This window comes from Filicampus tigris, chromosome 1 (genome assembly GCF_054856515.1).
Source record: "Filicampus tigris isolate MCC_2025a chromosome 1, RoL_Ftig_1.0, whole genome shotgun sequence".
Lineage (NCBI taxonomy): Eukaryota > Metazoa > Chordata > Actinopteri > Syngnathiformes > Syngnathidae > Filicampus > Filicampus tigris.
The window spans coordinates 4,784,481-4,806,221 of NC_141217.1; the positions used below are offsets into that span (position 1 = coordinate 4,784,481).

Consider the following 21,741-nt stretch of genomic DNA (forward strand, 5'->3'; position numbering starts at 1 on the left):
TAAGAATAATGCATTAGATTTACATAACACTTTTCTGGACACTCAAAGACCCTTTACTTTGGACCTTAAGCCTTAGTATGACCTTGTCTGGGACATCTCTAAAATTGTAAATCTCTCCAAACCATCATTTATACTCACGCCAGCGCCGTCGTACCCTTAAAGGAAGTGAAAGTCTTTCGTTCTACTGCAAAAAAAAAAGTTATTGTAAAATGATGCAATAAAAACTGAAAAACTTATTGCGTTATAACGTCAGGTGTTCCGTGAGAAATTATCTAATTTGTGTGCCGGTGCGGTCTTGCGCCTGGTAGCGTAATCATCTCATTACTACATTGTAGTACTCCTCTATACCAGTAGGTAACAGCAGCAGCAGGTAGCTAATTTTCTTTGTTTAGAGACAAGCAAATTAGTGACACATGTTTATCCAAACAGGCCCATGTTTCAAACTGAGTAAGTATCAATATGAAACATTAGAAAATACTTTTTTCTTTGTGTTTATTTCATTCCTATTCAAGACATTATAATATAATGTCATTCTTCAATGTTGAAAAAAATGCTTACCGGTATATAAACAATAACACTTATATTGTTAAATAAGCTTTTTTTTCACTATTTCAGCAGGTGGTGTGCCGCGGGATTTTTTCAATGAAATAAATGTGCCTTGACTCAAAAAAGTTTGAAAAACACTGATGTAGAGCCAGCTTCTGTAGCCGGGATTCGGACCAAGAACCCTGTTTTGGCCTCCGCCCAGCTCACATTGCACCGGACCCCGAAGGCCCCTCCCACAGGTAGTGATCCCATGAGAAAGGGGACCCACGCTATCATTTCAAGCCTACCTCTAGAGTGGTGCCAACGGTGACCTGCGTCCAAGGAAGGGAAAACATAATCCAATTTTTGTCATAGTCCTAGGGGCCTTTGCGACGAACTTTGTCTGGCCTCATATCTGGAACCTGCTTTCTGGACTCTGCCTCATGCAGGATCATTGGGACACACAAACCCCTCCACCATGATAAGGCTCAGGGAGGCATACAATTTTTTTTTTTATGTTTGCTTTCCCCCAATATTCACTGTATTGATGTTATGAACTCATATCCACAATTATTTGCATCAAAGCAGTTCAACACCAAGATAAATAAATTCATAGCTCTTATTTACCCTGCTACAACACAACACCAGAACAAGCTGTGAAAATGATTTTCAATGTTATTCTCTTTTTTTTGGGTTGCACTGTTACAAAGAATAGCTTTATTTAAGAACACTTTTGAAATATCTTTGTCCAATGTCAGTGATCATGTCATTGTTTTTGCGATGTGACTCAAAAGCCTGGAGCATGAATTCTTGTAAAGTATGAACTCAATGTTCAAATGAGTATTGCTTTCAAAGGCCCACAATCCTGCTGATGATTTGCACTCATAGAAGCACACACACAGACACACGCTTAAGTATGTACACACCTTGAGCACTGGCATGCTCACACACCTACGCAAGCATGCAGGCTGTGTGTGGACACAAAGGCTGTTCATGCATGTCGAACAGAGTGGAGCTATGCAAGAGAGGATCTTTGATCTCCGCCGTGCGCACAAGCAGCTTCTCTGCTATTTGCATTTAGCCTCCTGAGTCTGTGTCGGCTTCTTGGCCTCTCACCAACTTCGTTTGTAGGTTACAGAGGCACAGGTTCCCACACAACTGCTGCTGCGGTGTGTGTGCGTGTGCTGTGTTTTTGTGCATGCGCAAGCCCAAGGCCTACTTGAAAATAAAGAGAGAATAAAAAAAAGGGTACTGTAAGTGCTGCAAAGCAAGAGTGCCAGTGAGAGACATGGGGTGAAACATCGTACGCTCATGGAGGCTAAACAAAGTTGCGCAAGAGAACGACTTAGTGAAGAGGAGATGAACGAGTGTGGACAAATAGAGAGAGAATGTGGGAGTGAGGCCTCTCCAGGAGGTCACTGAGTTTCTGGATCTCTGCTCCTTTGCGCCACTGGACATTCCAGAGCAACAATCTGACCAGTCAGCCAGGGAGACCCAAAAATGACACAAAATACACAAAGGAAATCTTTGGTCTAAACTCGTGCTGGCGAGTTCCTCGAATTCATCTTTAAATTCTTTCTGTGATGTTGCCACAATAACATACAGTAACTGCATTAAAAAAAATTCCATTCAATTCAATTGTTTTCTGAAACCTTGAAGCATTTAATTTCAATTATTTGATTGAGATCTCTGGTATCACTATAGAAAGTCTCACGGTTCTATGTAATACTTTGATATACTTTGATTCTGTCACATGGCTGATGCATTTCTTGTTGACGTTCGCATTTCACAAAGTGAAGGTTCTCCAATGAGTGTTTCTCACCACATTCCCGAATGGCCTCCAATTCTTACCATCCCTAACAATATGCAGATCAGCAGAGAGCAAAGGTTTTCAAAGTCCACTCCAAAACGACATCCCTAAAAATAACATCCTGATTAAATGACATGAATTTTACAGCAGCAAATAGCTTAACCCTTGTGTGGTGTTTGTATTTTTGTTACTCAGCCCGTGTTGATGGGTCTGGTGGACCCGCTAGAGTTTTGGCTTTTCAAAACAACACAATCAAATAATTTTCTGTTGAAATACTCATCAGATGTTTACTACATCCCAAGTTCAAGTCATGTGACCAGCAAACATTGTTAATATTTGTCCTTACCTTTGTTAGATCACATTTATGAATTCATGTGCTACTCATTTTATTTTATTTTTTTAATCCCATAACAGTGTTATCACCATGAGGATAAGGTTTCAGATATGCCTTGTGTTGTTTTTCTTTTGATAAACACTGAAAACGGGTTTCACAGACCCGAACACCATACAAGGGTTTAAATGTCACTCATTGGCTTCACTCTAAATTTAAAATGACTAAAAGTTGGAGGGCTCAGCATATCATAACCATATCTTACTATCAATATATCAATATCACAAGGCTTGGACCTCTTTGTTCCCAGCACTGGATCTTTTTGATGCCTTTGTGGGAACCATGTAAAGAATTGGTGGGACGGTTGTGGGAGAGGGTGGCATGGTGGTCGACTGGTTAAGCACGTCCGCCTCACAGTTCAGAGGTCGCGGGTTCGATCCTGGCTCCGGCCTCCCTGTGTGGAGTTTGCATGTTCTCCCCGTGCCTGCGTGGGTTTTCTCCGGATACTCCGCTTTCCTCCACATTCAAAAAATATGCAAGGTAGGTTAATTTGACACTCTAAATTGCACCTAGGTGTTATTGTGAGTGCGGATGTTTGTCTCTGTGTGCCCTGCGATTGGCTGGCGATCAATTGGGTGTGTCCCCCGCCTACTGTCCGAAGGCAGCTGGGATAGGCTCCAGCGCTCCCCGTGACCCTTGTGAGGATAAGCGGTATAGATACTGAATGGATGGATGGATGGTTGTGGGAAAACTTGTCTGGACACCACTGGGGTAGATAACATAGGGTTGATGGGTTTTGAAAACCCAGTGGCCCTCTTGTGGTCAAACTTTTTTTTTTATGTCATGTTGCTGCGGTTGACCCTGGTAGCGGCAGGTAGCTGCATTTTGTTGAGGGGAACCTTTATTTTGTGTATTTATTTGTATCGGGATTGGGTTGGGAAAATGCTATTTACGTGTTATTTATGTTATGGTGGTCATGTATGTCATTTAATTTTCCTGTTTGTACAGGGTCTGGGAAAAGGGAGGGAATGGATGGCAATAAAACAAGGCAGCTATTGCAATTGTAATCACTGTCATGGTCTTTTTCTGGCTACGCATTTGTTACTTTTTTGGGGGCTTTTTTATGTCCTCTATTCAGGTGTGCAATGTCAGGCCCCTTTGACCTCAAACCCCATGTGGAATACAGCCCAGCTACGCAACTGCTGGACACACACCATTCCCTTTTTGCCACAGGATTAATTTGACTGACAACAACTTTCGAGACATTTGGGAATGTCTTAAAAATATAGAAGTGTCACTCACTGGCTGTGCTGCCCTTAATGCACTTCCTGGTGCACCACTGTCGGAGTCTTGTTCCTGTTGGTTATTTGAAATGTAATTACTGGTACCTATCATTTTAGAGTGCTCCACAAGCCTAACACATAAATCTCCCTCTCTGCGTTTCTGTCTGTCTCCCACTCCACATACCCTAACCTTCTTTCTTCTATCTTTTTTTTCATGAAGTATTGTGTATTTTTCACCCACACACGTATTTTTTTTTCTTTTTTTTTTTTACACGCTGTCCCCATCCTGACTTTCATAAATTATTATAAATTAAAAGTACAGCAACAGTGTGTGATGACCAACTTTATTCGTTAAAACTACAAATCATTGTTGAAGAAACAGAAAAAAAAATGGATTCCAAACAAAATCATTTGGTCAGAACGACACTTAAATATTACCAAAAAAAAAACAACAACATATTTTTCTCAGTTTATTTTTGAAAATACAGAATAGTATTAATCACTTTATGTTTATGATGTTCGTGATTGATTGCATAATGAAATATGAAAAAGTGGTGTTAGTATAATTTCGGTTGCATGAGTAATCATAATGCCTTAAAATTGGAAAAGATAATACTGATTACATTTTATTTATTAATTTTATTAATAAATCAAATTTTCCAATGCTATTTATAGACATCCATTAGCCACATTCTAGCTCCGCCCCTGGTTCACAGTAGTCCTAATAAATGTTCTGTGTCGAATAACACTTCCGCGGACCGCTACCATAATCCCGTAATGGGCATTCATAAAAGCGAGTAGCTATTCAATGTTTAGCTGCTTTTCGAGCACCTCCAGCAACTTTTTCTAAAAGAACGAGTAAAAAAAAAAAAAATTGTGATTTTCATCCATGAATCCATCCATCCAATGTCTGCTGCTTATCCGAGTTCTTGTCACGGGGGCAGCAGCTTAAGCAGGGAAACCCAGACTTCCCTCTCCCCAGCCATGTCCTCCAACTAGTCTGGAGGGATCCCCAGGTGTTCCCAGGCCAGCCAGGAGACATAGCCTATCGATCTCACGCTATCAAGTGATTTTTATGGTGCAGTTATTGGAGACTTCTAGAAATTCTGAAACTCACCCCAGAGTACAAGATGTTCATCCCTCCCTGTCCACACTGGAAATGAGGTGGCAGTAACTTAGCTATAAGAATGTGGGCTTTGGAACAGGAGGGTCACAGTTGAAATGCCGCTGCTGACAAAATACAGAAGGCAACCCGTTGGTGGAGAGCACTTCATCACCAATCCACTGATTGTACAGGAACATGGCACAGGATGTTATCAAACACAAATATTCCACATCACAACCCCTCCAACTTAGACAAGCATTTGAGAATATGCAGTTTATCAAGTGTTAACACTGGTAACAAACGCTGCTTCCCCCTTTGGCTTTGACATGATCGTGCTTCTGTGTAATCTAGTGATCAAACGTTGCTCATCGCTTGACAATGGCAGATGTTTACTCCGTCTATAGCTGCCCAATCATTGGCAGACAAACTTGGTCTGGGGACAGTTATTATGTACAGACCTCAATTCCGATGAAAGTTGTGATATTGTTTAAAATGTAGATAAAAACAGAATACAAGATCCTTTTCAACCTATATTCAATTGAATACAGAACATAGACGAGATAGGCCTATTTCAAACTCATTAATTTTGTTTTTCTGCAAATATTCACTCATTTTGAATTTGATGCCTGCAACACATTCCAAAAAGTGTTTTTGAATTGAAGTTTCTTTGAAAATGTAATTGTGATGACAATTCAGCAAAATTCAGAACAGCTTGCTCACAGACACATTTTCACAAACAGGCAGAAAACAAAAGGTTTAATTGGTTGTTTATGTCAAACTTCATGGGCGGGCTGGCAGTCCAGAGACCCAACTATTTGTATACAAGCAAGTAAAAAGTAAATTTTCCACAATATCTCCCCTCAACAAACACAGTGACAATTGTGCAATGGGTGAGTGACTGCCTGGACTAACATTTTGTCGACAACACAACGCATCTTGGATCTGTCCTTTTTTGACCCAAAATTGAGTTATTTTAGGTGCTATTTTGGTGGTTTTGAGTCAGACACAGGCAGATTTTGAGCTCCGTGGGGTGTATTGTAGACATCAGCGTATTTCAGCGTGCATCGAATCTTCTGTATCATTGTAAAAATCAATTCGTTTAAGGCATCATTATTATCATCATCTTTAGTGTAGTATTTGTAGGGGGGTTAAAACACGGACGCAAACAATCAGGGTGGAAACGGAAGTGCCCACTTCACAGCTGTGATCTGTGATCTCCCTGGTCAACTTTACCTCATCCACCCGAGGATCAGAGCTGGGCAGTCGATCCCGGGGGCGGAACGCTCCGTCCCTCCGTCCCGTACGGACGCCCATTTATGGGATGGAGGACAGGGGGCGAAAAGTTTTTAAAAAAAGGGACAGACTGAGCATGGGTGGAGGTGGATTTTAGTCCGGCCCACTAATCGTCCCTCATGCGTGTGAAGTGTTCGTGAGGCTGCCAAAGTTCATCTCAATCTACTCGGCGAAATAGGCGATGACAAAAATCGCCCCCGAACACTTCAAATGCGCCACTAGTTACCCAACTGCACTGCAGATTTTTCAACAGGAGATACGGCGCGAGTTCTACTAGTACGACAAGTGATGAGACCCAGTAGCGCGAGCAGCGTCAGGGCCAGCACATCGACGAGTGACGCCAGCATGTCGCTTGACTGTCCACTGCTGCAGGAGTACGTAGCAACCGCGCTCATCCGTTCGGAGACTGACCTCTCTCACGTCCGCTGCATTGACATATAAACAATGACCGCTGTTAAATAAAGCAGGTACATTCCAACTCTGGACTCGCTCACTTGGTCTCCTTACACACATACAACGTGTGGTGGCAAGCGGTTCATCAAACCGTTAACCCAGAAGTGGGTGCCTATAACGTAAGCGGATTTGAATAGTAAATTAGCCATCTAATAATCTTTAAACAAGCTTCTGCCATTAGCATTCCTCCCGTGGCATCATTCACAGACACTTTTTTTTTGGGGGGGGGTGACGTAAGTACGGAACCGCTTAAAAAAGACAAGGGCGGATGGGGTCGGAGGGCGATAATTTTTATGAATAAGGACGAAGGGACGAGGCTGGAGGGGTACCCAGGTCGCGAGTGGAGGCCGGACCAGCAAAAAAGGGTCAAGTGCCCACCTCTGCTGAGGACATCTGCTTGCAGTTCCTTATAAACGTACTTTGCGGGCATTAAGTCAGTTTCAGCTTTGGCCATGTCATAGGCTGTGTACCTCTCCCCTGCGCTGAATTTCACTGAAATGAGTGGAGCCACTTCCATGGGTGTGTACTATCCAAATGGCACAAACGCCCATTTCTACCTGCGCTCGTCCACGAAAATATCAAAAGAAAGAAAATTTCATCCATATGCACAGTTAGAACATGCTTTGCGCTAGACTTGTGCTGGGCACGAAAATAGGGCCCCCTGTGTTTACGGGTAAAGCAATTTTATTATGGAAGTTCTATTACATGAAGCATTGAATTGTTTTCAGCACACAAACACCCGAAACGTGACACCGGCTCGCAACCAACTGTAAGATCTTCAGTCTGTCCTTGATTTTATTCACTCTTGTCTGCATTCGCCTGCCTAATTGAGTGCTGCCTGCTATAACTCGTGGTGTGCCGCTCTCAGCTACACTTAACAGGAACAGAGTGTTTAGAACTGCGCAGGAGGGCATTTTACTAAAAAATGAACTCGATCCTGATCTTCTGAATCTTAAGATTGACAGTAAGGAGGTTTTCTCTTGGGTAGAATGTAAGAATCTTTCTATCCATTTTTTTAGAGTGCTTTTTTTATCATTTTAGTGGCTGGTGAGATGGATGGCATCCGAGCTGACTGGGTGAGAGGCTTGGGTACAACATGTGTTGGTCACATGTCCACAGTGCACATATAGATAAACAATCATTCACGCACACATCTCCACCTATGGGCATTTTTTTAATCAGCCCACTGTACACATTTTTGGGATGTCGGGCGTACCTGGGGAAAACCTGCGCAAGCATGGGGAGAACATGTAAACTCCACACAAAAGGCCCTGAGCCGGGACTCAAACCCGCAGTTGTGAGGCAGACACTGTAAGCACTACCCACTCAGAATCATCAAGAATTTTTTTTTTTTTTAAACCAAAGTTGGGTCAGAAGCTATACCATTCAGCCCTGTACGTAGTTAACAATTAATGGTTCGTTGTGTTCTATAACTGCTAACAGGTGGCTTTTCTAATACCGAGAAACAGCAGGCGATGTAAATGCGTGTGTGTGCATGTGCTCTCAAATGCGTAGGTGTATGCAGTGGTTAAGTGATGAGCCACTGTGGAGGCTGAGCGCCCCGGAGAGTGGTGTGTGTGGGTTGGAAGCCTCTTCTCCTCCCGGTGATACACACACACGCGCACACACACGGGGAGGTGGAGGCAACCCAGCTCTCTTTGCTGCGTGTCCAATGAACGGTGGAGTGGTCGGAAGCATCAAAAGATCAGTGTGGTGAGGAGCAGAGAGGAAGGTTGGAAGCAAAGAGAGGAGAAGGAAAACCAAGAGTGTGAAAGGATGGCGGCAAGAGGAGAGCCCAGCGTCTGAGGGTTGCCTGGGCTTTTAGGAGCCTTAATGATGCCTGGTAAGCATTTGGTGTATCTATGTGCCCATTTGTATGCCTTGCGTGTCCCTTGTGCCGCCCATGCTTGTGTGTCACTGCAGAGAGAGAGAGAGAGAGAGAGAGAGAGAGAGGGAGAGAAAGCAGGTGTACAAACCTTGCGGGTTTTGCACTGCAGACAGCCTGTTGTGTGTTCAATTAAAAACAGCCTCCTTGCGGCAGAGCTGCTGCAGGATTAATTCATTTAGTTGGTCTGAGTGTGAAGGTGGGGAAATCACTATCACGGAGGGAAACGCCAATCTGCAGCTGCCGTTTGCATCCTGTGCATACATTTCGGGGTTTCTGTGAAATGTCACGTTGGGTTGATGTAGTGGGAGGGGTTGAAAGGGCTGACTGGCTTTAGTTTGCCCAATCTCATCCAGCCAAATAAGTCCCCACATGGAAGGAAGATTGTATACTGCACCTGCTGGCTACAACACTCTACAACAGCCTTGCCCAAACTGAGGATCGGGACTCCATTTTTTTTTTTAATGCTGTATGCTATTATACAGTAGATCATCAAACATACACACATTTTCTCGTCAAAAGGCTTTTTGAATCTTGATGTGTCGCGTTGGTCATATGTGAAGTGACCACAACATTATCAACATTACCATATTCACACGTGTTCCAATAGAGGTCAAATATTTACCTTACAAAGAATACAACGCCGATGCTTTATTGACACCGTCAATGTGATGTTGATTTCACAATATGTTTTCAATTATTTGAGAGGGTTTGTGTGCACTGCATTTTATTGCGATCGGTGTCTGAAATTTTGGCTCATTAACTCTCAGAGATTACTTTCAGCTAGTATAGGAGCCTACACCACTCCAAACTACCACTTCAGTGATAAACATTGTTGAATTAATAGCTCTCCATTATTATCAATGTAATGAATGTTTTGACACTCCTTCCAGAGGGGATTGGGGAAGTACATTTTTAATTTGGGTATCGAGCTGAAAAGTTTTTTTTCTGGAATAAGAATCAGTGCATATAATGATAGATATTAACATTTGGGGAAACGGTCACTTGTTCCACAACGTGAGCCACGGTCGGTCCGCACACCGCCTTTTGTGCACCAAGCAGGCAGCAGTTGAACAATCCCTGCGATTACATGGAAGCAGCACTCACGCCGACACACGCGCAAAACACGCACTCCTCCATTGGGACACGCGGCCAAAGATATCGGTAAGTGTGGCTCATTTTCACGCTCACGCAGACAGACGCGGCAAACGGGCAAAGAGGTCGCCGAAAGAGAAGTTTGAACAGTTTGTTTCGTTCGCCCGCATCTTTCCGTCTCCGGCACGCGTCGCGCTAGGATTGCACAACTCGACGCAGGATCGAAATGGAGGGGAGTCAAAACATTTCTTTGTTGTCGGTTTCTGCTCTCCGATCGCGACGGTTCAGTCGTCTAACCTTGGCCGAAGCCAGCCTTCACTATGTCGGCCACGCTTTGCCTCGACCATGCGGTGCCTCTGGAGACCATCGCTGCTCTGTGCGTGCGTGGAGTGGAGTGGAATAAAGTCTTACAACAGCGCAGTCTTCGTTTAGTTTACCAAATGACATTCGCATAACCAACCCCCCACCCCCCAAGTTGTGTTTTACTGTTAAAACACTTCAAACGGTTAGCTCATGTGTGGGCCAAGTGCATGTGTGCATGGGTGTGGGTGGCGGTGGTGAGGGGGGGGGGGGGGTTATTGGGGGAGGGGGTGCACAAAGTGTGTGGTCCCCAAGCCACACGCACACACGCAAACTCACAAGGACGCACACGCACTGATATTCGGCACGGAAGTGCATCCATTTTTTCACGCAAGATTTGAAGTAACTAATTGAGTCGTGGAATAACATTTCGACTTCCTGTTGAGCCTCCCCCCAACAAAAAACTCTCAATGGTTATAGTTTTCTGCGTGACTTAAAAAAAATAAAATAAAAATAAATAAATAAATAAATATATATATATATTTTGTAAGATGTACTTAATAACGTCAGTTGAAAAATATTAAGGTGGAGGTGGTGCTCAGTGGTATACAGTGCGGTCGTTTAGTTTTTGTTGAAATTGTTGAAATGCTTCATTGTCAACGTGTTCTTACATAACATTTTACGTGGGTTTTTTTTTTTCAATTTAATCCAGGGACTGGCTAATTTGATGTGAATATGAGTTGAGAAATTAATAAATACATGTATTTATTAATTTTGTTATTTAATTTGTAATTATTATTGTTACTGTATTACAACAGCGTAGGTGTTTACAGTGTGTTTCCGGAGCACTCACGCCTGCTTGAGTCTAGAGAGGGGAAGCTGGGGGACGAGGGTTAGCCTCTGTCTGCTGGAGAGGAGCGAGAGGGGGAAATTCTTCTTGTATTTGGTATGCGATTACCCAGTGGAGAACCAATGACTGGGAGGCGGGTGGGGGTGGGTGGCAAGGGGTTGAGTTCAGGATACATTCCTGGCCTTCCTCTTTGAGTTAACTGCATTAGCGGAGCTCCTGAGATGATGCCGACTCACATGAGTCCCATAAGCTCCCAGCTGATGCATTTGATTTAGACAAAGTGGTCAGATGACCTCTGCGCTGGCATTTTTGTGGCTACTATGGATTATAAAGTAAAAGTTGTGGACTTGTTGCATGCAGGAGACTGGACTGCAGTGTGTTGTGAGAAGCTGACCAACTTGTCTTTTCAGTCCTTTTTTATAGACACCATGTGAAGACATCATGCAAAAGAAAAAAGGAGCTTTGACATAATTATTCGAATTCATGCGATTGGAGTGATGCAGAAAGTTTCGGCTTCACACAATCCCTCTAATGATTGATATAATTATAAGATTATTAAATGTTCTCAACACAACAAAGGCCACATAAGATATTGTGTCATGGGTGTTTTGCATAAGAGTTTTGCGCGTTCCGATGTCAGAACTGTAATCGCCCACTTGTTAATCACAATTACGGTAAGAAACCAAGTGTCAAATTATACCGCTAAAGTGCTTTTCGCACATATCCCCATTTGCTCTCAGCGCATGTACACCTGTGCACTCTAGGCTGCCATTAGCTGGCGCACCCAAAGCGAGCGATTGAAAAGCAGGAAATTGTGCCAAACGTGGGCATCTTATGTACAAGTAGAATCTGTCAGGATTTGATGGAAATGATGGTAAGTATTCTTTTGCTCCTTACAAATAAGAATTGTTGTAGACCCAAGCGAGGAGGGAGGTTTGCGTCACAGTGAGGCTGACCTTTCGGCGTCAGTCGGTCAGATTTACAGTATGAATAAAAGCTGAGGAATGTTAGGAAGTTCGAGAAATTTGCCCGTGGTGACTTGGGTAAACAACCCAAAGCAAAACTGACTCATATCTTTAAATGAATACTGGTTTGATAGATTTTTTATTTTTTTTCAACTGGAGTTTAAAAGGGTGCCCCTCTTGGCATTTTTTCCCAAACTTGAGCGATACCAAGGTCACATGCAACAGATGCTCAATCTATTTCAATGCACCGCACAGAACACAGCTCACCTCTGCTTTTTGAACATTGCGAGGTAGGAGAAAAGTGCAGATTTCAAACTGATGAGCACCTTGACGCCGGTGCAGACCTCTCTTCCTCTACGCCCTCCTCTTTCTCCCATGACTGCTCATCTCTTGAATGCGGGCCAGCATCCCACACACTCGCACATGCATCCATGCCGCAGCATGTATTTCTCGACCCTTTTTTCCCCCAGAACGGCACTTTGTGCTAATTGCGCGCCATTTCCATGGAAACGGGTAGCACCTCTTTTTGCTAAGATGCTTCTCAGTACATTCTTCAACAGAGGCGAGGGTTAAGTTCGGTTGAGGGGGAGCTGCATTGGTTGCTATTTGATGTAAAAGAAGACTTGGTTGACAGCACATGCTCTATGCAGGAAACCATAGTAACAATGGGCAACATTCACTCCAATGACTACCTCCCTGAACGGTGTCTCGTGCCACTTGCAATATAAACACGCATGAACAATTAATAACTGTTGTACGTCCCATTCAGTATCGAATCCAACTGCAGTAAAGGAGTGATCTTTGTTCAAGCCATAAAACTACAGCGTTTCACAATGAAAATGAAAATTGAAGTAGTTTTAAAGCGGAAGTCAACCCAAACATATTTTTTTCAAGAATATGTTCCAGCAGGCCCACTAATTGAAACACGGCATTCTGATTAATTTTGAGTTTGTGGAATATAAGTTAAACGGCAAAATGCACTCGTTCTTAGCCATCTCTGGGGGAGGCCATTTTGTCTTCTGTCGACTGCAAATGACATCACAACTGTTCACGACGACCAATCACGGCTCAGATTCCGAAAACAGGTCAGCCGTGATTGGTTGTTGTGAGCAATTGTGATGTCATTTTCAGTCAACATGGCCTCCCCCAGAAATGGCTAAAACGAGTGCATTTTGCTGCTTGACTTATATTCCACAAACTCCAAATTAATCAGAATGCCGCATTTCAACTAGTGGGCCTGCTGGGAACATATTCTTGCAAAAAATATGTTTGGATTGATTTCCGCTTTAAAATTGACTACTGCACTAATAATCCTAAATAGACAAGGCAACTTAAAATGATCAATTTCATATTGGTTTGTATCAATGCATTAACAGATTCGTGGTGTTTTAGTACGTGGATTTATATCACAACGTGATGCAAGGTCATTTGTGAATGGGCAGCTATCGGCATTTCCATTGGCTGGGTTACAGCCAATCATGGGAAGAAGTTTGCAACTAACGTGGGAGTGGACGAATTGGAGCGCATGTGCGTGCGTTTGCATATGTGTGCGGCTGTTTTGTCTAGTCCTGTCTAATCTACGGCGATGGAACGTGCAGGCAGACAAGTGTTCATATAAGAATTAGCAGTCAGAGCCACCTGTTTGCTTCTCGCCAAGGCATAGGCACCGGTGGTGGCGGGTCTGAGATGACAGTTACAGGAAGGAATTGGAAGGTCGCAGATCACTCGGCTGGCGTTTTCTGTCAAATTCCCTCTCTCACTGACCGTGTCCCTCGTAGGGACACAGTGAGACATTGTATGCTGGTCAAGATTTGATTGTGTGCGTGTATGGGGGGTGTCTGGGCCAAGTAGAGTTCACATACCTCATTGCTGGATCACTGCCAGATTTCACAAAAGGATATAGGTGGGAGATATAGGAGAGCATTTAAAGAGCTATAGCAGCTATTTGCTGTGGAGCGCACCCCCGCCCCTCATTATCGCTGCATTGCAAAGTTTGAGCTTCTTGCCTCTCGTCTTTACATCCAGGAAAGTCTTTTCTGAAGAAGTGATATTCATGTGGATTTCCTAGATACACACCGTTTCCGCCTGTCTGTTTCAGGTTTTGTGGCCACCTGTGTGTAATGATGTCGGTGCAGAATCCAAGAGGTTCAGCTGCTGAAAATGTATATTTTCCGTGTTTCAATTGGTCTCCTTTGTGCCTTTTCCCCAGGACACCGGAAAGGCATCCAATTACAGACTCTCCGGCAAAGGAGCGCTGCCAAAAACCGCCTTCACACCAAGCTTCAATTAATGTGAACACAATAAGAAGATGCCCTATATTAAAGTACTCAATGTATGCATTATAGTGGCCTATGTCCACATTGTTGTGTTGGAGCTTCTCAGCTGAACACGAGTTGCAGCTCCCGCTTCCCTGTGAGGATCCAGGATTCTTCTCACCATTCGTGGAATGGAGGTGGAGTTTCTTCCCTTGACGGGATGCCCAACGCTTGCTCAGTAGTCAGTGTAGATCCTGTGGGGCTGGCAGCAGCTACATCTGGCTACTGGGTCTCCGTTGGGCACCATTTCTCTCAGGATCCTTTCAAAGCTTCTTCTCGTTACTGTAGCTCCTATTCAACATACTCTATGAGGTGTTTTTATGTACATCTGGATGTCAATGCTCATTTGGGTAATTTCTGGACCTGGCATACAGTGTAGGACTCTGTGTGTCAGTCTACAGCTACATTGTCTGCTGGGTTTCAGACATTACTTCAAGAAAGCACAGTTGGCGTCCCCCAAGTGTGCTTCCATTGTTATTTGTGAGATAAATGTCCTATATTGGACGAAGCAGAGGCAGTGGCAGATGATTTGACAACTTTGTGTTTATTGACTCATAAAACATTCTTCAAACAATAAAACAATTTTAAATGTCCGTTCCTGTACAATGCTTGCTAAGCAATTTTATTTATATATAGAAAATGTAAGAGGAGTTGTGTTAAAATGACAAAACCCCTTCAAATTTAATGGCAGGTACTCTGGAAAAAATAACAGCATTCCATCAACAAATATTTTCAAGCAATAAATATGTATTTATAAATAGTGTAAATTTACATCAAGATTAGAAACAATGAAACAATCACAAATTAAACTTTATTTCGTAAGTCTATGTGCAACCCATTTTCTTTGTGACTTGGCTAGTATATTTATATATATTTTTTTAAATGTGTTTTTTTCCTTTTTTCTTACCTAAAGAAAAACAGTTCGAAAAGGAACGAGACAGAAAACAAAAGCCGAGAAGGAATTAAAGCAAAACAAAAATCACAAATTGTGTGAAGATACTGAGTCTCAAAATAGCATAGACAAAAGAGCAGGCTACTGCCCCTTAGGAGGACAAACTGAAGACATTCAGGGAAATTGTTCAAAATCAAAAGCCAAAGCCTCTATGCAGAAGAGAGAGTGAGAAAAGGGGCAAAAAGGTGGTCAAGTCAGTAGTCTTTCAAGGGTGGTATAGCCAGTTATGAACAGTTACGTATCTACAAAACATTTCATCACGCATTAAAAGAAACACTCCCTCCTCGTGCTCCTGCTCCCAACCATTTTTGATTAAGTCCTCCACTGAAACGGGCTGAACCATTGTCATTCGAGAGGGCTGAGAGGGTAGAGGGAGAAACAGTCCTGTGAGCAATCTTGGTGCTGCCCCCGTCTGGTGGGGGGGCCTGTGCGCCAAATAGGTTGCATAGACAGACACACGCAGCAGCCGCGGCCTCCAGTCGTCGCTATGGAGACCTGCCATGCGGGGAGGGGGGTGGTGGCAAAGGTGTAGAGACGGCCTTGGCTTTCCTGAATATCAGAAAGGGGTCCGTGTACATAGATGCGTTTATTTAAATTGGCTTCATGGTTCCGCTGCAGAAGAAATGGGTCTCCTAATGTCAAGATGAAGATGAATGAAGAGGAGGGGCCTATGGAAGGAACAGACAGGCTCCAGTTAGGAAATGATTATCAAAATGCTATTAGCTCCTATAAGTCTCAACTTACAAAGTGAGCTTACAAAATACTAAAATGTATATCTGAGGCACGTCTGAAAAGTTGCAGCACTGGTGTAACAAAAGATATATTTCAAATCCAAACGACAAGCTTCCCCCTCAAAGTAATATCGCTGCAGTCTAACGCCTGACAGTCCAGAAACCTTTCTGACGTCTTGTGTGTTGCAGTTTCCGTGCAAGTCACCGCCATCCCAGAATTCCAAACAATACCCATGCACCAGCCTACCACTCGATCACAGGCAAAAACATAACTCTAAATTCAATTTCTGACGCATCTCAAATCGATGCAAATTTCTTTTGGCTTACTCTGTGACTGCATTTTGGAACGCACTTGGAATGACCCATACCTTCATGACTACAACAAATTACAGCTAACTTGACCGTTCTCATTAGGGCCACACGTATGCGGACAAGGCAAAAAAGGTGGGGTACACCTTTGACAGGGCATATCGAGACAACCATTGGCACTCTCAGCCACGCGTATGAACTATTTAGAGTCAGAAGCCAGTTTGCGGAATGTATGAGGACGCCAGAGTACCCACAAATTCGAAGACCTCTCGACTGTGAGGCAGTCACAGTACTGCGCTGCTCTAAATGCTTTTCCGTCATCTTTAATTTGCGAAAAAGGGAAGACAAGGAGTATAAATCAAGGTGAAACATTTGCATAAAAACTCATCACAACAGTGTTAGTAATTAATCTTATCATGATCGTGAATATTTGGCGCTATAACAGTCTTGTCACACATCCCTCAAAACAATTACAAAGGGAGTGCAAACTTTTTTAGATTTGCATAATGTTGATTTTTTGGTTATTATTATAAATGTAGATCTTTGTTGTAAAATTCTAACAAAAAGGGAGCTCCCAGGGTATCAGCATGTCTTCAAAGGTTAAATGAAAACTTAAACAATAGCGCCGTGTAGTTTTCTACAGTAAATAAAGTCTTCCAAAATTTCGAAATGACAGAAATGTTAAAAAGTCACTTCTTTATTTTGATTTCAAACAAAAACAAAAAGCGCAGTGTTCCCTGGGTCAGTAGAATCTCTTATAAAGTTAACTGGAAATTTAAATAAATAGTTCCTTGAAGTTGGCATAATTTTAAATTGATTTATCGGCCATCAGATTTTTAAAAAAGGCTGATGCCGGTATTCGTCAACACACTGAATATCGGAGCAGATAATCGGCCCGGCCAATAATCGGTCTGTCCCTTGATGACGACCAAGCTACCATAATCCAGTATATTCCCAAAGGCCAAAATAAAAGGTGTTTAGTTAAAAAAAAAAAAAAAAAAGACAAACACGTCATGTGTTGAAATTGAAGGTCAAAGATCATTCAATTCGACATCGGTGTCTTCTTATTTTTTTTTTTTATTGTTCGGAAGATGGCCATGGGCAGTTGCTAACTGGCTGTTTCTTCTTTTGTATACCCGGGTGGCTCCATCAATGCTGTTCTGAAACTGCAGTGCACGCCACGTCAGGATGCCATGCCACTAACATCAAATTACAGCATGCGAAATGCCGAAGTGACCGTCAAGGCGAGCAGCGCGCCTTGCCAACAAAATGATAGCGATGCTCCGATTGGCTGCATCACTACAGTTGGCTATTTTTTCGTGACGTGTGGGATTTAAAACTATGCCTTAAAATGCGCGCAAACAGAGAAAATACAAAATGAATAACACTAACAACAAAAAGAAACAAGAAAAAATGTGAAATACAGGGACCATAAACGCGGAGCCTGCGATTGAGGTGGGTTTACTGTATTGTATTTATTCGCAAACCCTCCAGTCTTTAGTGCAGCAAATAATTCTCTAAACCTCAATCAAAATGGAAAGCACAAGTCCAATTAGAGTTGTTAATTCCCACAACCTAATCGTTTTTTCATCTCCAAGGAGTCCATTGTGTCATCAATGTGTGTACTTACTAATGCAAACTGGTCGTAGACCTGCATGAGGTCCTCCATCCTGTGCTGCTCCAGCACCACAAAGTCGTCGAGTGTGGCGCTACCTTTGCGGGCGCAGTCCTGGCAGTGGACCACGTACTGCTTCCTGGACAGGAGCTCACGGCGCACGAACAACAGGTTGAACACCTCAACCTGAAGAGCAAGCATCGCACATAGACAAATGGATGAGAAAAGAGCTCAACTTGTACAGTGTTTGGCTAACGGCAAAGTACTTAATGTCGTCCTAGTCACACAACAGTAAAATAGTTAGTGGTGGCGTATGCTGCCTCTGACACTAGCTTCAGTTAACTTGCTGAAAAATGGAGTAAACTGAACCACCAGCAATCTAATGAGAAATGAGGGCTCTCGCATCGAGCAAGCCAAGCCAAGGACGTAAGACGGCGCGAGAGGCGAGACAGAGACGCCACAGTTGTGTTACGAACCTCACAGATGGTGCAGTAGTGGGCCGGTTCGTCTCTGGTTCTGTTCCTCAGCACTGTTTCTTTGCCAGCTGTCGCTAAGGCTTCCTTCACCCACTGGCACTGCTTCAGCGTCCGCAGCAAACAGTACCTGTGAAGAATGCGTCAGATGGGGAGGTTCCGGTTAACGCTGTTTAAATGAAAAATGAAATTAACAGTAGGGCAGTAAAATGTGTGAAAGACTGACTCACTTGATCATCTCAAACAACTTGTGATCGGACACCTTTATGTTGCGTGCCATGTTCCAAGAGAGGTGCACCATGGGAACCATGGATTTCACACTTTGGAGCTTATTCCACTCGTAACGCTCCACGGCCAACTTGTACTGATAGGCTGAAAAACACAGTCAAAGCAGCATGTCAGATAGAGGTGGGCGATACATATCGTCATCGATATCATCGTCAATCTTGCTTTCACGATGTGTAATTTTACATTTACATACTGAGTATTAATACTGCCTCGAAAAGCATAACGGGTCAGTCGATGGCTGCAAAGTATGAGGAAATGCTGAAATCCTCATTCGGAGAATCGGGGTGCATTGACGGCAGAGGAGGATTAAGTGATAATCATTCGCCAAATCAGCGGGCAGGACCCAGTCACGTGACTCTGTTCGCACTGCAGCTGAGCTATGTCAAGTATGGAGGAGTGTCCAGCGGGGAATAATAGCAAGGCGCAAGTCCACGTCGTCCGTAGTCTGTAAATGGTTTGAGCTTGACAAAACTGACATCGGTGGGAATAACATTGCCAAAATGGTCACCGTGAAGAGCAATTCTGTTGCACCACGAGCCATATCGATTACGAAGAAAACTTGGCGACGGCGCAAGCACCGAGTTGAACCAACAAATATAAACGCACTCACTCACGCACACACGCGCCCAGTACTTTAGCGAGCAAGTCAAACGTGACAGCCTGGATGCTCGATTAACATTCACTTTACATGCTTTTAGTCCGCATCATTCCTAACTAGCCTGTATTCCTGAGGCATGTTGCACAAACTACGGCGGCTTATGAGTATGACGCCAGCATACACCCAAACATGTATAAAGTCGCAAGTCTATATATCACAGTAATGGATGAGTGGGGAAAATGCACTTTTCGGTAAGTTGCAGCTTTGTTATTCAACTTTATTCTGAATACGGTGGCCAATGTCTGAGAATGGGTGTTGTAATGACGACGACTTTTTTCTCTCGCTGTGTGTCACTTCGTCACTCATCACATATCAAATACATTTTTTCTTATTCTGATTCTGATTGCTGTAGTTAACACCCTTTTCCTCATTTTTATTGCTCTAGTAGTTAGCAGTGGTACACCAGTACTTACTGCAGCTCAAAATGTCATATCATTATGGCATAACAGCAGAGACATTTAAATGACATAAATACAGTATTCCCAAAAATCAATGTAAGTCAATACATAATTTTTTGTTTTTTATTGTTAAATATTATCGTAGAATATCATGTTTTGCAGAAGCTGTATTTAGCAATTTAAAAGCGATGTTGTTCACAAACGTCTATCCACAATTGGTCTGTGAAGCAAGTGCAGATTTAAAATATTTTTTGTGGAATATCGTCAAATTATCGTTATCGAGTTTTAAAAAAATATATATTGAGATATTTTTTCGTGTCCATATTGCCCACCCCGAATGTCAGATAATATGCAATCATTTCCAAAATGCAACTACCAGAGGCAATAACTATATTTACTATATTTAGCTATATTTACACAGTTACATTCACTTAAGTAACTCTTTGGATAAATTGTACTTTGTCAGAGTAGTTTTACTTTTTAATTGAGTATATTTTAAGATGAAAAGCTACTTGTACTCTTTACACTTAGCTACAATTCACTTGATACTTTTATTTGTAGTCAATCATAGGCAAGTGGTGCCTGTCTCCCACCCTCCGAGTGCCCCTCGACTTGTATGGAAAAAAAAAAAAAAAAAAAAAAAAAATCTAAACGTTTACATCGCTGATGAATTTCACATTGTAGTAACGGCGGTCACCACTAGATGGCAGACAACACTTGCTATCACCTTCACACACATGGATGTAATACTCCATCACAGAAGAGGAGCAGCACGTCACGTGGAAAGCAGCGCCAAGACCAAATTAGGGAAAGAAAATTGTATCTTTAAACAGGAAGCATATTACATGTACAAGTATATGTTGACTGAATCCAAACAGAAACCCATTTGCCTAATTTGTTTAGAGATGTTATCATCCATGAAAGATTTCAACTGAAGTTGCCACTACAACATCGATCTCAAAAGTATACAAATGCGATTCTTCATAAGAACTGTTAACAGTTGTTGTTTTTTTTTTTAAGTGCATGAGGAGTACATTTGTGTCCTCCAAAAACATGGTTATATTCCATGCTTAATTGTGTCACAAATGCGTATGGTGGCTTGGAAAAGTGGCTGTATGGGAGGCGCACCCATGATGCATTGCGGAGGCACTGGTTTTGCAGGGCTCCTACAACAAAGTACTGTAGAGAGAACTTTCCTGCTCTGCACTGCAATGCATCATACAGGAGGTGAGTGAGGTTGCGTATTAATTTGGGGATTTTGAATGACATGCAGGATAGGGGTGGAACGTTTTATAAATAAACATCAAAACTGGTCAGTTCAACCATTTCGGTTTGGTATGAGTCTAATCTGTTCAGTCCTTTCGAGCAACTTTATCCCCCGCCCCTCCCTCATAAGCGCAGGATAAAAATAGTATAATGTTAAAATTAGGGCTGGGGGGTATTGGAAAAACATGCGATATAGATGTTGGCTATAGTGATATAAATATTTTTGCAATATTTGAAGTACCTAAAGAAATGACATTTTTATGATCTAATAAAAGAAGTACCGTATTTTCCGGGCTATAAACTGCATTTTTATATAAGCTGCACCAACTCTATTTAAAAAATAATATGTGTGTATGTACCTGAACAGATTTGTCCGTAACACTGCCTTTTAACACGGTAGCAACTTTGCTGATAAAACGTAACAGAACCAAGAGAAAATAAATAGTACTTATCTTCATTTCACTGCCCGCTGCCACTGCAGTTTGTCAGTTAACATCCACTTTTTATTGCTGTGCTTCCGCATACCACATAATTCATAACCTAGTGCATATGCACTTGCCTATTGACCTCCTCCACCTGCAGTCACATTGTGTTAATGGCAATTGTGTTGTATTGTATTGTAATTCCGGTTGGACCGCCCCTAGCGGTAGAAGAAAGATCCACTGAATAGTCGCACCTTCATATAAGCCGCATGTCCAAAACCTAGGAAAAAAGTAGCGGCTTATAGTCCGGAAAATACGTTAAAAGATTTTCATGCGGCAAAATAAGGAAGCTTATAGGTTCTAAGCTAATCAATTTTAATTCCCATAGACCACAGATATGAAAGTCAAGGCCCGCGGGC

At 42.6% G+C, this 21,741-nt stretch overlaps 1 protein-coding gene across 2 annotated transcripts in view; it reads right to left on the minus strand.

Annotated features, from left to right (window-relative positions):
• Positions 1–14,735: 14,735 nt before the first annotated feature.
• LOC147152564 (lysine-specific demethylase 6A-like) overlaps positions 14,736–21,741 on the minus strand; it is a 59,226-nt gene continuing 52,220 nt past the window's right edge. For both annotated transcript variants that reach the window (XM_086048522.1, XM_086048525.1), the window contains 4 exons: positions 18,521–18,662; positions 18,294–18,420; positions 17,833–18,003; positions 14,736–15,830 (listed from right to left, as the gene is read on the minus strand). In XM_086048522.1, coding sequence (XP_085904648.1) covers positions 15,801–15,830; positions 17,833–18,003; positions 18,294–18,420; positions 18,521–18,662 — 470 coding nt within the window. In that variant the 3' untranslated portion in view covers positions 14,736–15,800. The remainder of the gene's footprint in view (positions 15,831–17,832; positions 18,004–18,293; positions 18,421–18,520; positions 18,663–21,741) is intronic.